General features: G+C 38.3%; 1 protein-coding gene across 2 annotated transcripts in view; it reads right to left on the minus strand.

Moving 5' to 3' along the window:
- The window catches only part of DLX4 (distal-less homeobox 4), a 42,153-nt gene that overhangs the window by 8,991 nt on the left and 7,939 nt on the right, over positions 1 to 25,223 (minus strand). The window contains exons 2-3 of one of the 2 annotated variants that reach the window (XM_034415461.3): positions 15,829 to 16,022; positions 7,261 to 8,863 (exon numbers count right to left, since the gene is read on the minus strand). In XM_034415461.3, coding sequence (XP_034271352.1) covers positions 8,612 to 8,863; positions 15,829 to 16,022 — 446 coding nt within the window. In that variant the 3' untranslated portion in view covers positions 7,261 to 8,611. Of the gene's footprint in view, positions 1 to 7,260; positions 8,864 to 15,828; positions 16,023 to 25,223 lie in introns of those variants that run through there. The other variant, XR_015733771.1, reaches the window with a different exon arrangement.

Consider the following 25,223-nt stretch of genomic DNA (forward strand, 5'->3'; position numbering starts at 1 on the left):
TTAAAGCAAGTAAACAGGTCTTGAAAAATAGGGTCCCTGTCCTCCTAATGCAGTGATGTCAAACTCGTGTCGTCATGGCATCATCACGTGATGTATCGTGACTTTTTCCCCCTTCACTAAACCAGGGGTAGGCATGCCCAGTGCATGACACATTCGGCCTGTGGGCCCAGAGTTTGACACCTCTGTCCTAGTACAGGGGTGTCAAACTCAAGACTGGGGGCCGGATCCAGCCTGCAGGGCTGGCCTGGAAACAGTGAAGGACCAGCCCACGGTGCCTCTGCCAGTGAAAATGGGCTCCATTTTTGGCTATGACTGCTTCCTGCAACCCTCTGCCAGTGAAAACAGAGCTCACAGCCCTCCCGAGCTCTGTTTTAACTGGCAGAGGGTTGCAGGAGGCCGTTGCAGCAAAAAATGGAACTTGGGAACCTATTTTAGCTGGCAGAGTGCTCGGGCTGCCACAGGCACTCTCAAGAGTGATGCCAAGCTGGCCACACCCACCCTGGCCACGCCCCCCCCACGAGGTCAAACACAACCCTGATGCAGCCCTCAATGAAATCGAGTTTGACACCCCTGTCCTAGTGCAACCACATAGTAAATTCGATCTCTTTTGTAGTTTTGTACAAACTACAAAAGATGGTTTGAGAGAGGCATTGAAATTCAAGGAAACAGGATAGTCTGAAAGACTTAAAGATGCCAATTTATATGCATAGAATAATTAGAAATTACAAATACAAGTGTAAGACATCTTACTATAGTGGGAGGTCCCAGTTGTTCACAAATAATTTCAATGATTCTTTATTTTCTTCTGAAGTTTATCTTAAAAAGCAATCAAGACTTGGATTAGGGCTGGGGATGATCCAAATTCTGGGCTATCTTTACTCTTGGAATAATTTTCCAGTTTAGAGTCCAAAAGTCTGAACTCATAAAAAACATTTGAGCAAATCAGGGGGTGGAATGTAAATGTTTCATTCACTAAGCTTCAGCCTTAGTTTGCTTGTGACTTAGCATACTGTATAAAGAACCAACTGACTGATTTATAGTTTGGGGAATTGTAAAAACCCAGTCCATACGTTAACTCACAATTACAAGAAAAAAGTAATTACAATTGTAAATTTACTCTTTATCCAGTCTACCTTAAATTATCATTGTCATGGGGGAATTCAAATGAATATCTTTAAACTTTGCAGACTTTTTCCTGAATGAAGGCCTAAAAACAACTCACCATTTTCCATAATGCTTGAATTACAATGGTTACTTTAAAGCTGAATATATTTTTGTACGACTTTGAAGTTGAATTGGGAAGAAAAGAGGGCATAGGTTGAATATTTCTTTGGTTCTCAATTATTATTGTTATTATTTTGGTCTGAATGTCTGCTTGCTTTCAACTTCAGTCTTGAAGTAATTAACTTTTCAATTTTGAACTATCAAAGAAAGAGAAGGAAAGAGCTCACATGAAATAAAAAGCCAGATTAAAATAAGTGTCTCCCTTTTTTCTAACCAGCTTTGAATCCTTGCACATAATATATATTCTCATTTGGGTAATTATAGAGGCCAAAGTGGAGGTGAAGAGAAAGAACCTAAATGCATGTGGGAAGATAAAGATTTTACTTATTCCAGAAGAATAGTTAGAAAGAAAGAGAAAAAAATAGCTCCAGTGACCTGGTGGAGTTCAATGGGGGTTAATTACATGGCAGACATAATTTTGTTGACTCTGACCTGAGAATTATGAAAAAGCCAACAGAGTTCTTCCAAAGGCAACCAATGCATGAAAGCCTGTCCATTACATCAGCGCCTTTTCTGATCTGATGTCTCCAGATTGGACTATGAATCCTATCATCCCCAGACAGCAGTGCATTGAGTAGAGATGGTGGGAGTTGCACATCTGGAGACTTCCAAATTAGGGAAATCTGTCCTCTTTGATTCATTCTCTTTTATAATCCCTGCGTTTTTACAATACACATTATTTTGTTTAATTAAGCCACATTTCTAAGTTTGCAGGACACATAACTTGACCAAAAAGTAAATTAATCTTGTAGATGGATTTAGATTGGCTAATTTATACTTCAGTGTGTTACATGAACATGATTGTTATTTAGTTCTGGAGAAAGCAAGATGATAAGGCAATCGGTAGAAAGACGTAAGTGATCACATGAAATTCCGGAAGTGTGTAACACAGATGCCCTAGTGAGTCAATCTTCCCATCTTTCACCATCACTCCCGCCTTTAAGAGTGAGGCAAGGAAGCTCTGCTTGCACCCTGAGATATTTTCAGATTATGTCAGGCAGCTTTTTTAATGATCAGATTTATCCTTCCCAGCTCAGTTGAATCTTTCTCAATGCAGATTGAAATGTAACACACATTTATTGGAGAGGGAAGGAAGAGTCCTATTTGCAAACTATTTGGACATCAAGCCCCATGAGCAAAAAAGGGTGATGTGCTTGTAAGTCTAAAAAATGAAAAGTCAACTGCTAATCAATACTTTTTTTGGCCTGTACTTAACACAAACAATAGTTGATTATTTTTTTCCCCAGGCCAATAATTGGGCCTTACTGAGAAAGCTTGCTGAGGAAAATGTAGTAATATATTAACAATAACAATAGCACTTAGACTTATATACTGCTCCACAGTGTTTTAAAGCCCTCTCTAAGCTGTTTACAGAGTCAGCGTATTGCCCCCAACATTTTACCCACCTTGGAAGGATGGAAGGCTGAGTCAACCTTGAGCCTGATGAGATTTGAATTGCCAAATTTCAGGCATCCAGCAGTCAGCAGAAGTAGCCTGCAGTACTGTACTCTAACCAGTGCGCCACAGTGGCTCATTCTTAAATAAATGAGAATATAACTAAATAGAAAGAATATAACTAAATAGAAAGAAACTCAAAAAGTTTCCTGAGTGGTTCAGTCAATTTTATTCTATTTCTTTCATTAGAATGGTTGTATCCATTATTTTTCATATAGATCTAGCCTTGTCACCTGGTTCTCAGGCAAAGTTCATTGCCTAAGACTGCAAGCTGTCATTTTAATTTCCCACTCTGCCTCTCCTACTCCAGGAGTATCTTTTATAAGAAACTTTTAAGTTTTTTTTATAAGAAACTTAAATAGCTGCCCTCAACTCTTGGTATTGGGTAAATACGTCTCTGAGATCTGGGCTGCAAAGAACTGGATAACTATAAAACATGTAGTTACCATTTTGTGTATTTGCTATCTAGTGATCACCCAGATTTTAGTTTACAATTAAACTAAAACATGTTGATTAGTGATCAACATTCTTGGAAATGACCATGATGACTGGGAATTTTAGGAGTTCAAAGCTACTTTAGAGTGCTACAAGATTCCCTGATATTTTAACCAAAACATTCATATCTGTTTTTTGGATACAGGTAGTCCTTGACTTACAAGTTTGTTTACTGATTGTTCGAAGCTATAGCATCATTGAAAAAAGTGACTTATGACTGGTTTTCACACTTACGACCACTGCAGCATCCTCATGGTCACACGATCAAAATTCAGAGGCTCAGCAACTGTCTCATATTTATGACATTTGCAGTGTCCTGGGCTCATGTGATTCCCTTTGTGACCTTCTGACAAGCAAAGTCAATGGGGAAGCTAGATTCACTTAACAACCAGGTTACTAACAGCTGCTTAACAGATTCTAAAATGGGGCCAACTCACTTATCAAATTTGTCACTTAGCAACAGAAATTTTGAGCTCAATTGTTGTCTTAAGGAGAGGTCTACCAGTATGGGAAAAGACTTACCAATTTATGAGAGCCTGGAGGAAGACCTCCCTCCTTCCTTCCTTCCTTCCTTCCTTCCTTCCTTCCTTCCTTCCTCCCTCCCTCCCTCCCTCCCTCCCTCCCTCCTTCCCTCCTTCCCTCACTCTGTCCCTCCCCCTTCCTTTCTTCCTCCTCCCTCCCTCCCTCCTTTCATTCTTTCCTTCCCTTTTTCAACTGCACCTTTGGGCTGTCACCATAGTTGATAACAGCTACAAGAAATTGCCTTTGGAGAAGAGGAGGAAGCAGGACAATAACATTGACAAAAGATGTGCAGTCGTTTCAGGAAATAAATGTATTGTCAAGGTAGAGCAGCTCCTCCACTTTGTGGCAGCAAGTATTTCCAGAGTTTTCTTCCTGACCAGGTCTCTCATCTCACACTTACCCAGCACTTTATCTGAGGTACATGCCCAGGTAAAAGAACCCCTTGTGCAACACTGACTTCTGCTGAGCCAGGAACAACCACCACAGGCTGGGGTGGGTCCATTGTTTTTGTTTGTAATCTAGTTCTCTTGTTTTTCATCTGGTTATCCCATTTTGTATGTCTGAATTTGATATGTTAGAACACGGTTTCCCATGAAATTCATTTCCTGATCATAATGTGCACATGCAAGATTTGACATGTAGATGTCTGGAGCCCGCTTGCATTTCTGGAGGCAAATCACAGATTTTCCCTCCTCAGCAGCAGAGTCAAAAACAGCCCTTGCTTGTAAGTCTTCTTCTCCCATTGTTGAGCTCATATATAATCCGTATATCTTTGAATCAGCATAAACTAGAAGATGTCCCCATTGTAGATCCCTACTCTTATGCCATTCAGTGACTAAAATAAATATTGGAACTAATTTGTTGCCTATCCTGCCTCAATTGCCTCTATTTCTAGTCACTAGATTTAATTAACTTTCCTTCAAAGGAGAGAATGGCATCATAGGGACACTTTAAAAAAGGACACTTAAAAAAAAAACTATTGCAAGGACAGTTTGAACTCTATTTATTTATTTACCACCTCACCATCCAGCAGACTCTGCTAGGTACAAGTGCAGAATAACCATTAGTTTCAGGAGCTTCCGTCTGTAAAATGGGTAGATGTGTGCTAGGTGTGTTAATTCCTTGACATTATACTATTGGACCACTGTAAATTTTTATTTTCCCCACCAAGTGGGAATATTTGTCGGTGTCTGGTTAGGATACCGATGAGCTCAGTTTGAATTGTGTGCTCCAAATAATATCTTCCTCCGAATAACAAAAATTGACAATGTACATGGGGCTATATATTTTTGACTATGGTTCCCCAATCTCTTGAAGCTTACAGAAGAATCTAGAAATCTGGAAAAAAATGTCATCAACAATGAAAAATAACTGCCACTTACGTCATCAGTGGGCAAATTTTGAGAAGCAGGAGAGAATTGATGATTTAAAGTGGCAGGGACAAGTTATTTTCTTTTTCTTGGGGAGGAACAGGAAAGTCAGAGAAAGCAAAAACCCCACCTTTTTTTAACAAAGATCATATATGTAATACGTAAAGGAGGCGGAGCTTTAAATTCACAGGTGCCATCTTGATTTATTTATTTTTTGAAGCACCACTACCACCCCCAATTCCACCCCATGGACACCCCTCAGGAAGAATTACATTTAACATAATTTAAAAGCCAGTTTTAATGAGAGATGTGGGCTGGAAAATCTTTCAAAATTTTCCACCTCAGGCAGGGTTGGCAGCTTCCAAATGGGAAGATGTTTTATTGTTGATTGACTATTGCCCGTATTGTTTCCAATATGCCAGTAAAAACATTTCCCCCTCATAACAAATATTTCAGCCTCTTTGAATGTACCAGTGAAACCTCATAAAGTAGGCTATACTTATTTTTCATATCAGATAACCTAGCCTAAATATATGTGCAGACTATGAATACTGCAAAGATAGGCTCAGCAGAATCATACTCAATTTGCATAGGAAACTTTCTGTTTCCAAATTTTCTAGAAACCTGGATCCCTGATTTTAAGGCTTCTTAAAATAGTGAGAAATTGTGTGGCTTGTTTTCAGTAACTATGGCCAGGTGAAAGTCTAGAGGCCAAAAACAAAGGAGTCAAGAGTAGTCATCCCATAATGAGATCCAGAAAAGTCTATCAAAAGGCAATTATACAAAAGAAACAGCTTCCTACTTTGACCCCTTATCAATAGGAACACTTGCTCCCTTAAAGCATTTTGTATGTGAGAAGTGATAGGAAGATCCACCAAAACCTAGGCAAAATAAACACTCAAGTATCTTAAGACAGAAGTGACCTTAGTGCTAATGGGATGGGATGAGATGGAATGGGATTGGAGTGATGGGGTAATTTGGTGGGCTGTGTTGCTTGTCCTGCAAATTTCTAAGCTAAAAGAAAACACAACTTACAAATTTGGCTAACTTTCAACATGAAGAGTGGTGTGGAGATGTGGTATCTTCATCTCCAACAATAGAACATCTGGAAATGGCACTGTTATTGCTCTTTCATCAGTCTTGTTATTCATTTGGAGAAAGGTAGGCAAGCAGAAAATTTAAAAATAAAAAGAAACTGTGCTGCAGGAATTAACGTTAAACTCTGAACTGAATTTGTTGGCATTTGCCCAATTATGATAAGCCTAGATATTAACCGTGGAGAAGAGTGGTCAACTGCCATACAAGGAGAGAGCAAGACAGTTAATAGATATTTACTTTTTAATTTTCCCATTAGAGATGGAAAAATGAGCTTGTGAGAGTCTCTTCTCCACATGCCCAAATAATTTGGTTGACTTTGGATATTCATGCTCTTTGGCTTACATGTGTGTGTGTATGGGGGGGGGGAACTCTCCTTAAGCAACAATAAATATTGGGCATTTGTTGCCTGCAACAGAAAGGCAATGACATCTCTTCTAAGACAAGACACAAAATGAAGTAACCCGATTCATTTTTGGTTCCCAAAAGAAAATATCAGAAGCTGTCTCTGTGTCCTTTGAGGGCAATAAAAAATAGCACAAATTACATTACTAATGTTTTGCTTCCCTTTCATGATGAATTAAATCATTCTGCCTCAGAAGAGGGATGATCCTGGAATGAGAAGGAATGGATTTCATTGTCTCAGACAAATCATCCCATCCAATTCCAGAGTCAGGCTTGAATTGTTAAGGAAGGAATATAGAGCTGCAGGAAAGCCAACAGACTCTGAATAGACTCTGTTGAATCCTAGTCTAAATCAGTTTGTTCTCTTGTAATGTTTCAGGCATTCACTCTAGTCCAGCAACAATTCTGGATCAAGCAAGCAAACAAGAATGGTTGCATATGTGTGAAGTTCCACAGAGTTTTTTTGTTACCAAATTCTTGTATGTTCTGCTAGAGACCAATGCTTCCCAAGGTGTTATTTGCACCCATGAATTAAATTTGCAGGAATTAACATGAAGATCCTTTCTCACTATCTCTGGTTTAACCTAAGTTTCACACTTTGCAAGCCAAGTAAAGAAAAGGCATAACAAATTCATGTGTACAAAAAAAAGGAAAATATTTATAGTTTTACATTCTGTTTATAAAGAGAAACCAATACAATATACCAAAAGTTTTGTTTCAATAAATAAAACATTTGTCATTCTGCTTGGCAAAGCATGGGGAGGATACCTAAAATTAAAATTATTCACGTAAAGTTATTCAAATGGGGAGGACTTCATACAATGGTTGAAACAAATGTTTTTTTCCCCAAAACTTCATCAGGCAACTATGGGAATTACATTCCATAAACTTTTCATCAATTGTAAACACAATTCTGGGTTTCTTAAAACATAATCTTTAAGAAAATGGCTTTACGATGTTTTGAGTATTTTTAAAACCTACTTACTGATGTTTGTACATTGGGGGCTACTTATAGTCATTCACTAACTACAACTGTAATTTATTTTGTAGGTGGGAAAATATTGAACACAATTTGATGGGATATACTGTATTTCTTGCCAATTTAATCCCAAGAGAAGTAATCTCTAGAATAACCAGCATTTTACTCCCCAAATCATGCGCCACTGTTCAAAAGGGTGTGGAGCTGTACCATAAACTGTGGGACTTCAAAACCCATCCTCTTTGATCGTCAGACATGCTGTTAGGAGATGGAGTCCAGTGGCGACAGAAAAACTCAGACTCCTTGCCCCTTGCATAGACTTTCATTTTTGAATTTCTACTCAATTCAGCAGTCCATTTTTCTAATACCTTTCTGAAATAGAATTCTGTTCAGCTATACTAAGATTGCCATAAAAATAGAATAAATGTTTTTATGCCTTTATCTAGCTGCATGATGGGCAGAGATACAAAAGATGAAACTTTTTCACCCCTGCCTAAAGCTCTACATTTGGGAAAAAAGCTTACACCAATTTCATTTATATCTGCTATCAAAACTGTTTAAGGCACAGAAAACTTGACAGAAGCAAACAAAACTCATGGCAACAAAAATATTTCTAATAAAACTATACAATATGCTAGGTAGGGCCACATTACTCATGAGCTTATCTTTGGAACCATAACACAGGAACTGTTTTCATAAATTTCCACTGAAGAGGTTCTTCCCAGCGGCTTCTGACTTGCAATTAAAGGGATCTGGGGCATTTTCCCAATCTCTACATCACATATTCTGCCACCATTGTTAGATATGGCCCTGAATCAGAGAAGGGAAGTCTATATTGGCAGTCATCTCCAGCTAGAGGACTTCTTGTCAAGGGAAAAGGTCTGGAAATTCCTTCAAAGAAGCCATTAACTCCACCCTTGTCCCACTTCCCTATACCAGGAAAGCTGGTCAGAGGTTTACAGAAAAGGGCACATGAGATGGTCTGACATTCCAATTTTTGTCTTTGTCATATGACTGGAGGCCTTCCCATGGCATCTTGGTGTTGTGGCTGTTGGTACCAAGGTCCAAAGCTGTTGATGTAGGTGTTAGAAGGCAGAGGAGGTCCTTTGCATGCCATGGGGATGTCCCAAAGAGGAGGTATGTTGGGTGAACATGGGGACAAAGATGAAGAGCTATGTAAATTATCTTCTTGGATGCTGGACCCCTGCTTCATAATCTTTTTGAATTTGGAACGTTTGTTCTGGAACCAAATCTTGACCTGGGTTAAGAGAAAATGGGTGCAAGCAGAGAACGCATGAACAGCTACAGTAAAATTGGGAGGAGTTTAATCCAGAACTTTTTGCATCTACATTTTTCTACTTTTAATGGCTTTTATTTTCTCCCTACCTAATGTTTCTACTCATGGTAATTTTAGATTGAAGAATTCTATATGGGGTTTTTTTCCCTCTTTGGTTTTGCAAGATGATCCTTGTTCCAAGATCCTTAAAATTCATGAATACCGAGGCATTTGAAAATAACAAATGAATGTTGTTGGATAAGTTGGAAATGCTAAAAGGAAGAAAATTTCATGCTCTTTAGATTAGAGATACTTTTTAAAAAGTTTCTGAAGAGTGATTTTAATTCTGTTAGTTCTGTAACTAATAAAAGTTGGAAGTCATTGTACTTCATCTTTTCAAGATTTTGTTCACCTAAATTTCAGGTAGCCCTGAACCTAGGCCTACATGGACATCTATGTAAAGTGATGGCCACTGCTAAATTTGACATGAATTTGTTAAGTGTATCTGTTGCCAAAATGCAAAGTACAGAAAAATCAGCTCACACATTGGAGCAGCATCACATACCGTATAATACAGGCCTTTGGATATACAGTTCCAGCCTTTCCCCAAAGTGATAGATTTTATATATATAAATATATACAAAATATTGGACTCACATAGTGCCTATATTGAAAAAGACACTAAATTGCTTAAATCCAGATTGTCTGAACGGCCATTGCTTTTGCTGCAAACATTGTTTGAACATTACAATAGCAATAGCATTTAGACTTACATACCGCTTCATAGTGCTTTTACAGCCCTCTCTAAGCGGTTTACAGAGTCAGCATATTTCCCCCAACAATCTGGGTTACCCACCTCAGAAGGATGGAAGGCTGAGTCAACCTTGAGCCGGTGAGATTCGATCTGCTGAGCTGCAGCTAGCAGTCAGCTGAAGTAGCCTGCAGTACTGCACTCTAACCACTGCGCCACCAAGGCTCTTTCACAAACTGTAGACATGCCCCCTTTGACAATGTCTACACTGGAGATGTACCCTTCTGACACAAGATAGAAACACCTTCTCCTGAGTCATTTCCAAAAGTATGTAGTACAGTCCCATAGGAGTTGCATTTGTCACACATTCCCCCTTTCTTTTGGAAATATGGCCAAAACCCATATTTTTGCCTGACTTGTAATTGATAATTAAGGTTTGCACTGGTTTTCATTTCTGCTTCTGAATTATTTTTGTATTCTGCATTTTATTGTTTGCTACCATCCTTGAATGCTCAAATTGAAAGATGGTATGTTTATACACACATGCATGCACACATACATACAAATATAAATCACCCTCATGGCAAAAAGTTGACTGTTGGGTAGCTCCTGCTTCGAGTAGTGGTCTTGTCTCTTTCCTTCTTCCTTAATTCCCCTCATCTGTAAAATGGAAAACAAGAACCCCCCCCCCATTTCCCGGGACCCTTGCCAAGAGCATCGAGCAGCAAGATTATAAACGTTTCTCAGGCAACCTGCTCTCACATGTCTTTTTCGGGCTCCCTGTTGAAGCCTAACCCTGGGCCTAGCTGGTTGCTTCAAGCAGGGCTCCTCCCCCTCCCCATCTTCCCCCACCCCCAAAGCCGATTGCACAAAGGCACTTGTGGAAAGATTGAAAGAGGGCAAAGTGTAAAGTTTGGTCTTCAGGGCATGTTGAGGAAAAGGAAAACTACAGGCGTCTGAAGCAAGAGACCCCACCCTCTCCCCGCAGCCCTCGTCGGTACGGGGACGCTACCTTTTCTGATTAGTTTGCAGATTTGGCTCGAGTGCCATGCGTTGCATCAGATAAGAACTTAAAATGCAAAAAGAAAATACAGAAGAAGACTTTAGGATCAAGATAGCAAGCCTGCAGCTTTCTGAAAAAAGAGAGCAAGAAAAATATCTTTTAGGCTGGACTTGCTGGAAATTAAGCATTCTGGAGAAGTGGTCAAAAGCAAGGAGTGAGTTTTTAGGGAAAGGGGTACGATGTCAATCTTTACCATTTTTAGACACTATGTTTCTCTTGCTTTCTTCCTTCAGCTTACCCTGCATTTCCCTCTCTGAGATTTTAACTATTTCTTTTTTTAAAATGTATCCATTCCCTGTATGGTCTTGCTTGCTTTACCTATGAACCAGCAAAAGGGAAAGGCAGTCTCCTGAAAAAAAATACCACTGAAGGGTGGAGTGGGGGAGAGAAGCTAGAGTTACAAGGAAGGGAATATTCTTAAAATGTGTTTAATTGTGATCTGATAGATTAGCTTTAACCCTGTCAAGTGGTTAATCTTAAAAAAAATAATAAAGCTCTGCTTGATATTCAGCACATGCTTTGCAAACAGAAGACCTAGATAAGTATCAGCATTTCTAACTAAAGCTACCTGAGCAATTCCCAGTGATGTGAAAGACTGGTATTAAAAATGCCATGAGCTGTTTCCACCATCACAGCAAATCAGTAGTCAATAAGTGCTGTGTAGCTAAACCAAGGTCCAGCCTATTATTAGCATAAGAATCCTTGGTATGTTCAATCTACAATGCCGTTTTCAAACTTGGCCAGATTAAGATGTGTGAACTTCAATTCCCAGAATTCCCCAACCAGAATTCTGACTGTGGAATTCTGGCAGTTGAAGTCCATACAACATACGGTGGCCAAGTTTGAAAAAACACTGATCTACACTAATAGTTTTGCAGAATGTTTAGATGTGCTTTTAGTTAGAACCAATGGGGCTAAAGCATAATGTTGCAAATCCTAGTGCAGCCAATCAGAATTTTGATTATTCAATCTCCCTCATAGTTTTCTGTCCCCCTCCCGCTCCCACAGCAAGGATCAAACTAGGCTATGGCTACTGAGCAGGCTCAAACAACATTCATTGGCCTCTTAGATTTCCTCCCATCTATCTATCTATCTATCTATCTATCTATCTATCTATCTATCTATCTATCTATTTATTTTATTATTTATTTATTTATTCATTTTATTATTTATTTTATTTTATTTATCTTCTGCCTATCTCACTGTTAGACCACTTTAGATGGCTTGCAGTAATAAATAGGAAGAAAAATGAAGAGGCATGTAAACAAAAGTAAAATAGAATAAAGTAAACAATGACAAAGAAACACAATGAGAATAAATACATCAATATATATATGTGAGCAAATCCTGTTTGAACTACCCAAGCAACAACCCTGCAAACTTCAGCAATAGAAGAAAGTCTAACATCATCAAAAATAAGTTCGCCGTGATACAGATTTATTTCATTCACACTCCAAAAAAGGTAGTCTAAACAAGGATTTGCTGCTTACAGTGTGAACACATCCCATTTTCATCCCCAGAAAACAGGTTTTGAAAGCTTTTGTACTGCTTCAGAAACCAGCAAAGCCTGTGTGCCGAGAAGGAAATTTTCCGGACAAAGAAGATATGCATTCAGCCCAGGAGAAGAGAAACCTCCCTGAAACCACCTCCAGCTCTCATTTTAAAAAAAAAGTTTATCCTGGACTTTTATTGAACAAGTGCACTGAGCTGACAAGCCACAATTTCTAAAAAAACAACAGTGTTAGTGTTATCAAGTAATCATTATTCACATAGACCCTTAAAAGCAGAAAAGAGAACTTATTCGCCTTGAACTGCATTTAACCTACATTTTAACCAAAAGGTTGGGAATCCTTTTAACAGTAGGCAAATATACTATATGGGCCAGAATACACATTTTTAAAATAGGTCAGTGTTTCTCAATCTCATCAACTTTAATATGGGTGGACTTCAATTCTCAAAATTCTCCAGCCAGCTTCAGAGAAACAGTTGAGAAACACTGCATCCAGGAGCTGGATTCCCCATAAACTCTATTCAAATTGACAGTTTGATTTCAGCGAAGATTCGCAGAGTAGTAGAAGGTTGCTTAACAGTGGTGAAAGCTAGAAACAATAGTTAATCTACTAAAAACATTACTTTAAGCCTTTCATGCAGAAAAATATCCTCAAAATGATTAGCAAAGTTTAAAAAGCAATTTTATATATAATTATACATAATTAAATAATTAAACTGGAATTAATCCCAGAATATTAAGACATGTGGACTTTGACTCCCAGCATGTTGTTTGGGGAATTCTGGGAGTTGAAGTCTACACATCTTTAAAGTTGTCAAGTTTTGAACTAAATAAAAACTAGGTTAGAAATAGGCACTACTCATAATATATTAATGAGATATAGGAAGGCTTGCTTATTTAGAGAAAACAACTACTTGTTCGTGGCCCAAAAAGAGAAATTTCATGCAAGTGCAAGTTTTAAACTGTTGATATATAGCAGGCTACACACATCATTTTGTTGGCCCTAAACTATAGGGAAGTGAGATTTGCTGACCCCTCTGTTGATCTCCAGCTAGTCTTGTTTCAAGTTCAACTTAATTAACAAAATCTAACAGATTTTACATCACCTGAGGTTGACCTTGGCAGTGTTGAGGTTTGGGGAGGGGGTTATTTCTTTAATGTGAGTATAACTAACTAGTTTAAGCCTCACTCATATATGTGCTGGCAGTGAGAGGAAAGCATGGGAATATGACCAAAAAAATGATTATGACACCATGTTTGTACTTCATTTAGGAACAAATCAAGAATGTTCTTAAAGTCCATGCAATTATTTGATGGATTAAAAAATGTAAATTTTTGCACATCGTATACAGCAGAAGAATCTATTTCTGTAGGTGCACAACATTGTTTCACATGTAAGTGAGACAGAGCCTTGCCTTGTGTGGCACCATTTCTATAAATTAGTACTGTGTTGTGAAATATCTATCGTACACCCATCCAGAAGCTAAGATGAGCTCTTCGAGAACGCTCATAACCTGAGGAGTCTCTTGGGAAAAGATGATTGGCTGTTTGGTTTCTTTCTGCATTCCAAGGAACAAAAAAGTAGAAGAAGACCAAGCAAGTTCCACTTTCTGATATATCAACAGTAGATTTGTAAATGCTCTATCTGGAAAAAGAACATTTATTTATAACAATTCACAGCTTTAGAACTCTGCCATCCTGCCCTCCAAAAGCACATAGATTCCACCATTTTATTTGAATTTCTTCTTTGTCCAAATACATTTTAAGTGCCTCTGGCTAAAATCTCATCTGTGCCATTCATCTGTCTCAAATTATCTCTTTAAGTGGCTTAGCCATCTGTAAAAGAGGCAGTTGTGCGTGAGGGATTTTTGGCAGCACTGAATCCTGGAAGATTTCTGGGTCTTTCCAAACCATATCTTCAGTGACAACCTCTCCTGTTCTCACAACTCATATGTCCATCCTTACTTATCTCCTTCTTATTAAGACAGAATGCAGCATCCTCTGGGAAGTGATTCTAACACACCAAATGCTGCAGTTATTATCAATTTATTACTTTGTACCCATAGAATCTGCTGTGAAATATTGTTGTATTTCCATCTATCTTTGGTACCTAACATCGCCTATATTCCTTTCTTTTACCAATCAGTCCATATTTTATAATCACCGTGCTCAGACTCAGTTTTCATCCAGCTGATTGGAGCTTTCCTTCCCCCACATTTAAACTAAGGTGTTTTTTTTTTCAGGGGGTGTACATCTGAGTTTCCCAAAATTTGCTGGTTGCCTCTTATCCACTACCTCAGTAATGTTATCAGCAGAAATGATAAGTTATTGCAGTGTTTCAGTTTGATGCAAACAGACTGTTCCATGTATTACTTATTGTCTTTACTTATTTCATTACTTATTTTGTCTTTGTACTGTTCCAAGAAAGCAATTTCTTTCTCCAAAAAGCATACTTTAAAAGCCATGGTGCAACAATTAAGTTGCACCAATCAGAGAAGGGGCCAAAGATTTAAAATCTTGCTCAGTTAAGAAGGTTACTGGTTGATTTGGGGCCATCTTAATCTATCTCCCAGGACAGTTGTGAAGACAGAAAATAGTTGGGAAGGACAAAAGAACTCTGAAGAAAATATACGATACCCCTGGAAAGCCAGAATTTCTGAAATTTGTATACAAGAGTCCTTCTGCAACATCAGGTTAATTAATGATGTTAATATGGTACAGCTCAGTAAAAAATATGAGGGGGCTGTAGGGTACTCAACACAATATTAGCATTCATGCTTGGCTTTAAAGTGGGGAAAGAAAGGTTGCAACAGCAACTATAATAATACATTGGTCTGAATGTGAAAAACATTAGCCATCAACCCTTTATAGGTCAATTACTCGTGAGAGTTAACATGCAAGCAGATGGAGAAAAGTACAATTCTCAGAAGGCCTAGTAGCATGGCCAACAGGGACATGGGCCATTGGGAGCTGAAGTTCAGTTATAACACTACAAATCAGATCCTCCAGCCTTATTTTGTAATCCTTTTTTGCCCTACTCCAGTGGTTGTTTCATTTTTAATATCTAGAGCAGAAATCCAGATCGCACCCTTCAAAACCCAATACAGGATAAAAATCTCTTTCCTATCCACCAGTTTTTCAATATCAAATATTCCTCCCAGTGGCTTCTAGGTCAGTGTTTCTCAACCTTGAGAACTTTAAAATATGTAGACTTTAACTCCCAGAATTCCCCAGCCAGCATAAAATTTGTCAGCATGAATGGCTGGGAAGTTCTGGGAGTTGAAGTCCACATATCTTAAAAATTGCCAAGGTTGAAAAACACTTGGCAACTTTGTTTCAACTACTAGATCAGGGGTGTCAAACTTGTGATGACATGGCATCATGTGATGTATCGCCAACTTTTTCCCCCTTCGCTAAAACGGGGTGTGTGGCACATCCAGCCCGCAGGCCACGAATTTGATACTCCTGTACTAGATGGAAAGAGCTAGATTTAAGCAGGTCACCGTGTTCATTCTAACCAATTTTATAGGGCTGCTGTAGAGATTATCCTCATAATATATGCTCTCAGAAAGCAGGGATTGATGGGTAAGAAGTGGAGAGTATAAATCAATAGAGCATCTCACCTGTGTTTGGGTCAGGCCCAGCTGTGCTGCTAATTCTGCCCGTTCAGGTAATGCCAAATATTGGGTTTGTTGGAATCGCTGGTTGAGGGCCTGCAGCTGAAGGCTAGAATAAATGGTCCGTGGTTTCCGGATTTTCTTCCCTTTCCCGTTGATGCGGATTTCTCCATTCTCTATGATGGTTGATTTCTCCAGTTCTTTTGAAAAAAACAGAATTAAAGAGAAAAAGTAAGATTCAATGTGTAGCTGAAGCCAACATCAATGGCTGCTGAACTGCTTGGTTTTAAGCAGACTTGAGACTCATATCTGTGTCAATACTTATCTGCAAATTTTAAAATTGGTATTTCAACCAATGGGGCTACCGATAGAATGCTGGACAAGAAGACCCCCAGTTTCACCTCCGCTCCACTATGAAGGTCAATGAGGTGTATTGTAATGGAGGTAAGAGACCAAGAATAAGCAAAGCATTATGGTATAAACCATTAAAAAAGGGTGGGCTGGGGCTTCCAAATATTAGAAATTATTGGGTAGCTAATCAATTAAAGGTGGTCCCAGATATTATACTGGTAATAGTAGCTAGAGATTTGATATGGAGAGATATAGAGTTGAAAGAATTAAGGGAAATAGGTGATCCTATAGGAACATATTGGTTTAAAAAGGATATTTAAAAAATTGCTAGGAAGATTCAAAATCCCCTTTTAAAAAATTTGATGAAATTTGGAGTATGGCAACAAATGATAAATTAACAACAGAAATTAAATTTTAAAAAGAGATGATCAAAGCAAATAATTATAATGAAATATGGGGAGATTTTATAAAATCAGTATTGGTGGAAGGCAAAGGGAATAAACCTACTCAAGAATATATGTTGTTTTGGAAGGGATAAGGGCACAATTGGAATATACTGTATATCTTTTAGTTGTTATAGATGAAGAAATATAAAAGGGGGGAATGGTCTCTGGGGGGAGGGGGTGCACTGTAATATTTGGTTTTTTTCCCCTTTTTCTTTCTTTTTTTTTTTTTTTGTATTTAGATGTATACATACTATGTTTGCATTGTTTGTATTTTTTTAAAACAAAGGTCAATGAGCCCCTTTGTGCCTTGTTTATCCCTCAGTTTAACCTTCTTCATAAGATTGCCATGAGGATAAAGTTGGAGAGGAAAATACCGTGTACACTGCTTTGTCTCCCAGAAGCAAGGCTATAAAGGTAATAGTGAATTTCTTGGATTTCTGACTTTGCAACTGCTTTGGCACTTTTCAGTAACAACAAAACAATAAGTTTCAATGAAACATGATGCAATTGCCTATGTCAGATTTCTGAGATAATGACCGCAAATGTTGTTTGGCAACTTACTGTTATGATATAAACGGGTATCCAGAAAGCACTCTGCATAATATTGCCATCTATCAATTTAGTAGATGTAAAACAAATTCTAATTCTAAATTGAAAAGTACCAAGAATATAATGATATCTGACCAGAATACTCACCACTCATAATGGATATGATAAATGGTGGAAATGTATTCTGCGTATGCTCAGAGGCTCCTTGTTCCTAATTTGCCAGTCTGAAAATTAAATCTATGTAAAGGCAAAATATAAGCCTAGACCTCATGGTATATGAATAATGAATATAGAGTAATGAATTCCAGAAACTTGGCAGGTCTCAGCGATTGATAGTTCCAATCAAAAAACTAAACTGAGAGACAATTTAGATATGGATATGGAAATGCTTCCTTTACAAAGAATGAGTATTATTTATTTTTGTGGGCTCCTTCAATAAGTCACTGTTTGATCCTGCCACAATTAAATAATAGGAATTATAGATCTCAACAAGAACACATTGACAGGAACCCAAGATACACAGTCTAGAAAACAAGTCTCCTCCTAAATTCTGAATGGTGATAATTGCTTTTTGTCATTAAGAACTCAGAAAAAACCATCAAATCATGCGAAGAGCTGGAAAGGTGATCTTAGTCCAAGGATATAGCATTATCTCCCTATGTATTTAACCCCTGATTGGTAGCCTTTTGCATCAGCTGGAGTTTACAAGCCTTCTTTAATGCTAGCTGCATCTGAATTGTAATACTGTACAGATCACTCTGACTCCCAGGCTTTCCAAGGTTAGAAATAGGCATTTCCACCCATTAGGGGTGGGGGTGGGGAGGACACTGGAGATCAGTACCAAATGTGGATCCAGTATCCCCCAAATGTGCATGTGTTATCTTGGGGAAAATATAATTCTTTCCAGAATGAACCACCACAAACTATTGTCATGTCAATCAAGGATGTTTCTTGAATCACTATCTAAACACTTAATTAGAAAGGAACTTTTAATCACTGGATTTGGATTTATTCAAGGGTGTACCTTGAATAAATAGCTAAGATGGGAATTTGGGGGAGAAATTTGAGCTCCAGTAGATTTCCAGCACAAATAATGAGTATCATCAGAAAGATTATTCAACAGAATAAACAAACAAATGCCTTAGAAATACTTGTGATCTAAAGAAAGAAATTTGGCAATTAAGCTGTTGTGCACTCCTAGTTCACTGACATTCTGATCCAACAAAACACATTTTTCAGAAAAGTGTTTGACAGTCCGAAAACACTTTAGTTCAGGTGTTCCCAACCCACAGTCCATGGACTGGCACCAGTCTGCAGCATGCCAGAAACTGGGCCGCACAAACAAGTGAAGCCACATCCATGAGATGCAGGCAGCATACGAAACTATGGTCCACAGAAAAACTTCTCTCCACGGAACCGGTGCCCAAAAGGTCGGGGGGCCACTGCTTTAGTCAACTGCTTTAGTCAACTGCTTTAGTCAACTGGCAAATACGCAAGATGAAAAAGCATAGCCATTAAGAATGAAGAAAAGCAGGAGTGCCATCATCCTGAACTGGCTTTGTGATATTATAATCTGATCTGATTGGTTAATTAACAGTATTCTTTCACTATGGAATTATCAAATTGGCCAAGTCATTTTTGATTGATTGAGATAAAATGGGCAAGAAGGAGTTTAAGAACACGCTACTGAAGCAGCTGTCAATCAATCTGCAAACAATATGGATGAACACATAGAAAGTGTTTATTAAGCTCATTTGATGCAGCACAATTAAATCCAATTTATTATTTTTAAAAGCTTATCTTCTCTCAAAAAGAGCAAAGTTTAGGGGGCATGAATTAACCTGACATTTCTTTATATTTCAAGCTCAAAGATTCAGATTTTTCTGGATAAAAAGGGAGGAAGGAGCTGCAGAGAGAGGGGCATGGAATGAAAGATACAAGGTCAAAATTGCAATGTATATTTGATCAATGGCATTTTATTCTGTGTTTTTTGATATAGTGCTATAGTTTGCTAAAAACAACAGTGACAACAACAACATGCAAAGAATCTAGCCTGTGTACCCGGTTCTTCCCAGGCTATTAGATTTGATGAGCATTCCAAGCTTACTGCATTATGGCCAGAATTCCTCATTATCCTCTGTGTTTTTAAAAACCTGCCCTTTCCCCGGGAGAAAATAATTGAGCAGAAGAAAGCAAGCCCGCAAAATGCAAACAGTTTCAGAGAGCAGTTGTGGCCCAATCAGAGACCTTGTTTTCCCTCATCTTGGTTTGAAACTGTGTCAAGGGAAGAAGAAGAGATCCCTCCAGAGGGTTGCCTTTAATTCTCACCAGTGCAGATTTAATTAAGAAGCTTAGTTCATGTGCAAAGAAGCCAAACTCTTCAGTTTAAGGAAGAAAACTCCCTAGACGCCTCAGTAAACCACATCCATGTGCTACTGGAGAAGCCACAATAGAGAAGATAACACAAGTCACAAAGTTTTGACTGAAGCTGAAAAAAAAATACAGAGACAGTAGGAGGGAATTATAAGATGCTACTCCCTTACAGATAGTAATACTTTTTTAAAAATAATTGTTTTTTAAAAGTTTGCCGCTCTGTTTTTTAAAAGCTTCTTGCATTGCCTTGGCTTACAAAGAAGAAAGCATGTTCCTTAAAGTGTACCTTTTTTTCTTTATTTTTTTTCTTTGCTGCCTTTTAGTTCAATATGGACTTTCAAGGTGGAAAGCAACAGACAAAGAAAATGCAAGTGAAAGAAACCAAAACAAGGAATTTAATCCATGCATAATTATTACTTCAACCCTGACCACCATGTATCCTTTGCAAAACTGATCAAATATAAATTTTAATAGCAAAACATAGCTCCATCCTGGGATTGGTGCTGCCCCATTGCGGGAATATTGATGGAATCACATCCCTACAAATGAATTTCAAACCTGGTAAATTCTTCTATTGGAGTAATCAAGAAGATCTGGATAAGTGGTTATGTCACACAGATACACAAGCCTCACCTGGAATATAATGGCTTTCCCCATTTTGGGGAGCGGCAGTGGATCTGAATTATCATGACCCCCTAAGCACCACCAGCTGGGGAAGTCTGGGAATGGAAGTCCATGTATCTTAAAGTTGCCAAGATTGAGAAACTCTGCCCTAAAGAAATCCAATAAATTTGGAGGACTCCAGATTGGAAAAGGCTGGTCTATAATCGTGGATAGTCTAGACAAGTGTATTATCTGCCATGGAGACCAACAGAATAGAATAGAATAGAATAGAATAGAATAGAATAGAATAGAATAGAATAGAATAGAATAGAATAGAATAGAATAGAATAGAATAGAATAGAATAGAATTCTTTATTGGCCAGTTGTGATTGGACACACAAGGAATTTGTCTTAGTGCATACGCTCTTGGAGTACATAAAATAAAAGATATATTCTAAAAAACAGAGATATGATTGCAGCGGAATGGAACGCAGCATTTTAAGATACCTCTTCTCAAGATTCTGTCCTGAAAGAAAGGTGCAATTGCAGAACTTTTCCCCCTTCTTTCTCAGCAACTCTTTTTATTTGATTGAAAACCTTGATGATTCAGTTTTTCTGCATTTCCAGGCATCCTTCCTCAAAATTAAAAGACTTCAATGCATTTCACATCCAGATAAGCATAAATCTAAGTCTGCAAAATGCATGCAACAAATCATATTTAATATTTTTCTAAACAACCATGCATAAGATAAAAGTCAACAAAGAGTACAATTCCTGATAAAATAATGGTTACAAACCCACAGGAGAGCTACACATTTACTGTATTTTAACATGATGGAACAAAACCAGTTTTATTTACTAAGCTGTGGTTAGTTGAACCACAGTTTATGAAACTGACTTTTTTTGGCATTGTTCAACACACTGAACCGTGAATGAACCAAAACACTGGCTGGATTCGTGTAGCATCATTTACTGAATTAACACTCTTGCCTAAATTTTTCCAACACATTGAATTGCAAGCTAAACCCACAGAAGAGCCATTGCCACAAATACAATGGTGTATTAGGGTTCAAGGGAGGAGTGAACCTGATCATCCCATCTATATGACTGCATAGGACTGTCCTTTCTTGCTGGGATGTTGGAGAGTCCATGGGCCACATATTCCAACATTCTTATTGTTCATCGTATTAGGTATGCTGCTCTAGTTCATAGCAGCATGCTTAGTATGATCAACAGTAAGAATGTTGGAAATTGTAATTCAGCAATGCCTGATGGGAAATAGGCTCTTCATCCCTAGGGTAATTGGATAAAACTATACTAGCATAAAATTATAAGATGTATTATGCTAAGTACTATAAACATGATTCTTATCTTACTCAATAGAAAGGTAGCAAATACAGCCAATAATATTAATAATACAGCTTATTCAAATTTAGTAATCATATTGACTCAGACATCTTGCATTGGACCAGATTCATAAAATCTACGCTTGCCAGCTAACATTCCTATGAATCTAGAGTGTGCCTAATTTCCTAATCTTGTTTGTATTTTTATCTTAATCACTTTAATTGGCTCATCTTCCAGTCTTTCCCCAACCTGATGACCTCCAGATGTGGATTTGACAAAAAAGGAACCTTAATCCTCAATCATTATAACTATGGTGATTTTCCTTGGAGCTTGATATTATGACTTAATATACTAGAGTTTTCTGTAAAGCAGAAGTACCCAACTTTCCTGGGCCAAGTATGCACTTGGTGTTGCATGCACAACTCTTAGCAAATGTTATACCTGGACCTGTGTTCTCAAAAATCATGGGAGGAGCAATCAAATTTGACACTGACATTATAATGAAAAGGTATCCATATAGTCTGTACTTTCATATTTAGTTTTTTTTTAATTCAGTCACATAATAAAGGGATGCCTTTGGAGGCATATGGGGGCCTAATGTGGCCCTGGGCCTTAGGTTGTAAACCTTTGCTTCTCATATAGGTCAAGCAGAAAGCCTCATATAGGTCAAGTAGAAAGCAAGTTTAAGTAGTTGAGTGTAGATTTCAGCAACTGAAGGTTTAGTTCATTGAAAGGACAACTTCTACAGCTGTAAAGGACAGAACCATAGTCAAGAGAATAAAAGCTGTGTAATCTACAGAATGACATACTGATTATTTGCTAAATCCCAATAAGGACCCAGCACTGTGGAGTTTAGGACCAGAATTCAGAATTATCCTAAAATGACTGTTCTGCAAGCTTTACCCAATAGTAAGCTCAATTTTATGCACTGATATCAAGTTCCAGAAGGGTGTAGAATAGAGACTTGGTGGGTGTCATAAGAATATGCTCTGGCACTACAAAGTTGATTCATGTTCCAGTCAAAGTAAATGATTCAGGTTTAAAGCAGGAAGCATTACTGGAAATGATTAGGAGGCAGCCAGAAACAAAATCAACTTTTCACTTAAGAAAAAAAATGTGGAGATAAAGATATTGGGGTGGGGTGGGGGTAGAAAGCCCATGTCACTTTTAAGATGTGTTTCAATATTAAGGAGGGGAGAAGGAGGGAGGAATGGGTACAGACCTCTGATATCTTACTTCTGAGTAGGCATTTCTATTAAGGTGAAAACTGCTATGTGTACATTTACTTCCCCAAACAAATCAATTGAATACAGGTGTTTAGACTGCATTAAGTGCTGCAATCCTAGGCAAAAATGAAGTATGCCATAGAAAACAGCGGGGCGGAAACTAGAAATCCATCTATAGCCCTTCTTGGTGCCTCCCAACACGGACAAGGATACAAAGGAAATATTGTTTTTGTAAGTTTGTTTAAAGTGTAATTACATGCTTTTGAACGTTATTGTCTACCTCCTTGAAAGAGGTTACTTTCAAAGGCAGATTATGTCGTATTTAAATAAAATCCCGTTTACTACACTCTGAACACAGAAGAGAGAGTCAATATGGACCAGATTGCAACTGAGATGAAAGCCGACAGGGGAATCTCCTGGGGAATATTAAATACAGGAGAGCTTATTTGCAGCCAATAAGTATCAACCTATATATCTTTATATATGGCTGGGTGATGCTATTAATCTGCCTTGTAGAACAGATGGTGGAAATATTGAAAGCCGACTGAGTTATGAGGAAAATAAAGCCCTCTGCCCCGTTTTCAGCCAGCTATCTTGCAATCGACTTGGTCAGTTTAATGGGTTCTTCCTCTCTTTGCCTTTTATTTACCGTGTCTTTCTGCCTAATCATCATCATATTAAAAACGAATATGGCGACACACGTGTCAAGTGAGCAATTGATGATTTCAGCCAGCTTGATGTTCCCAAAAGTTCTACTCCTTAAAAAACAAAACAAAAAGAATCTGTTTATTAAGTGAGGAATGAAATGATTCGATTTGATTGGCATCCAATGGATTTAAATCGAACTAATGAGTTTTCCAAGATGATTAAAAGTGGATTTCTGTAGTTCTGGCTGCTGGAGAAGATGGTGGGAGGGAAAGTAAGTTTTCCGGCGTTGATCTAAACTATAAAGTGGGAAAAGTTGAAATTTGTTCCCCAAAACCACTTTCTTTATTAATTATTATTATTATTATTAATTATTATTGTTGTTGTTGTTTCTTATTATTATTGCCTTATTTCCGTCCATATCACCACTTTTAGTGAATAAATCGATAATGCTTATGCGAGGTTGTCTTTACACAAAAGTACCCTCAGCCTTATTTCAGCGTTGCTGCCATCTGAAATCTAGCTCTGGTTTTGCAGCCTCGCTCGCGTTTGCCTCCGCTGAATTCAGTCGTTATTATCATTGAATAAAACTGACGACACACGAGATCGCAGTACAAAAGCCCTACAACTCGAAGGGTACCACCGAGGAGGCTGGGATTCAATTAAAAAGAAAAAAGCTCCGGGTTTTGTTAATTTGGCAAATCAACCTGAGGTGTGAGCTGAACAGGCGCCAGCCGCTTCCACGCAGCCCGCTGAGAACAGAGTTGAAAAAGATACATCCGAAACCCTAAAGGAATAATTTAATTTTAAAAATCAACCCAGGACCAAACTCCGAGACGCCTGGCCCAATGTCTACCCTAATTAAAAAGATAAAACGTAATAACAAAAAAAAAAGAAAGAAAAGAAAGAAAAAGAAAGAAGAAAGAAAGAAAGAAAGAAAGAAAGAAAGAAAGAAAGAAAGAAAGAAAGAAAGAAAAGGGAGCGCTACACCATTAAACTTGTTCTCTCGAAGAAAAGAGAGAGGTCGTTCGAAAATCCTCTGGGCTGGAGCCGAACCTGCAAACCCCTGAGATTGAATTGCAAACAGGACGAGACACGCCCTATCAAGTTCAACGGGACTCCCCTTTAGCTAGACCCAAATTTCTTCTTTCAAAATTTAGGTATTGCAGGTTTGTGTCTGTCTGTTACGCCACTGCATTTAGGGGGTGGCTAGTAAGCTTGTGTTTCGGGATGGAGTGTGTTTTTCTCCAAACTGAACCAGCTTGAGAGGCCCCCAGAAGGGTGAGAAGCAAAAAAGACGTGGGGGGGGGGGGGCAGAGTGAAAGGGAAATCCATCGAATCATGCATTTATTCTCTTTTCTTCTTCAAGCACATTCAGTCTTTAAAATTATGCACACGGTACAGTAGTTTCCCGTATGCATAGAACAGGTACAGTAGTTCCCCGTATGCATAGAACAGGGTTGTGTCTTGTGTATATAAAAGCAAATTGTGAAAATTTGTGCCTGAGATGATGCACCAGTACCACATGCTATTGACGATCTCCAAAGAGGGGTTTCCTTCTGCAGATATTCTGCCCCCCCTCCTCGATTGGAGAACTTGGATTGGAACTCAGATCGAAACCGAATTCTCCAATGCCTGGAAATATTAATGCAAGTTGGTTATTTTTGTCTGTATTGTCCATCCGTGGATTGGGAGAAAATCATATTGGCCAAAACCGTTCTTAATAAACCATGGTTAGATACTAGCTTTTCCTAGGGCATTTACCAACCTGATTAGAAAATCAGAGGTAGGATGGTAACGGTCTAAATGCCACCCCGTCCTCCTTTCCTCTAGAAATAATCTTGTGTAATAAAGAATTCTT

The sequence above is a fragment of the Pantherophis guttatus genome, chromosome 4 (assembly GCF_059756535.1).
Source record: "Pantherophis guttatus breed Tessera chromosome 4, ASM5975653v1, whole genome shotgun sequence".
Taxonomy (NCBI): Eukaryota; Metazoa; Chordata; class Lepidosauria; order Squamata; family Colubridae; genus Pantherophis; species Pantherophis guttatus.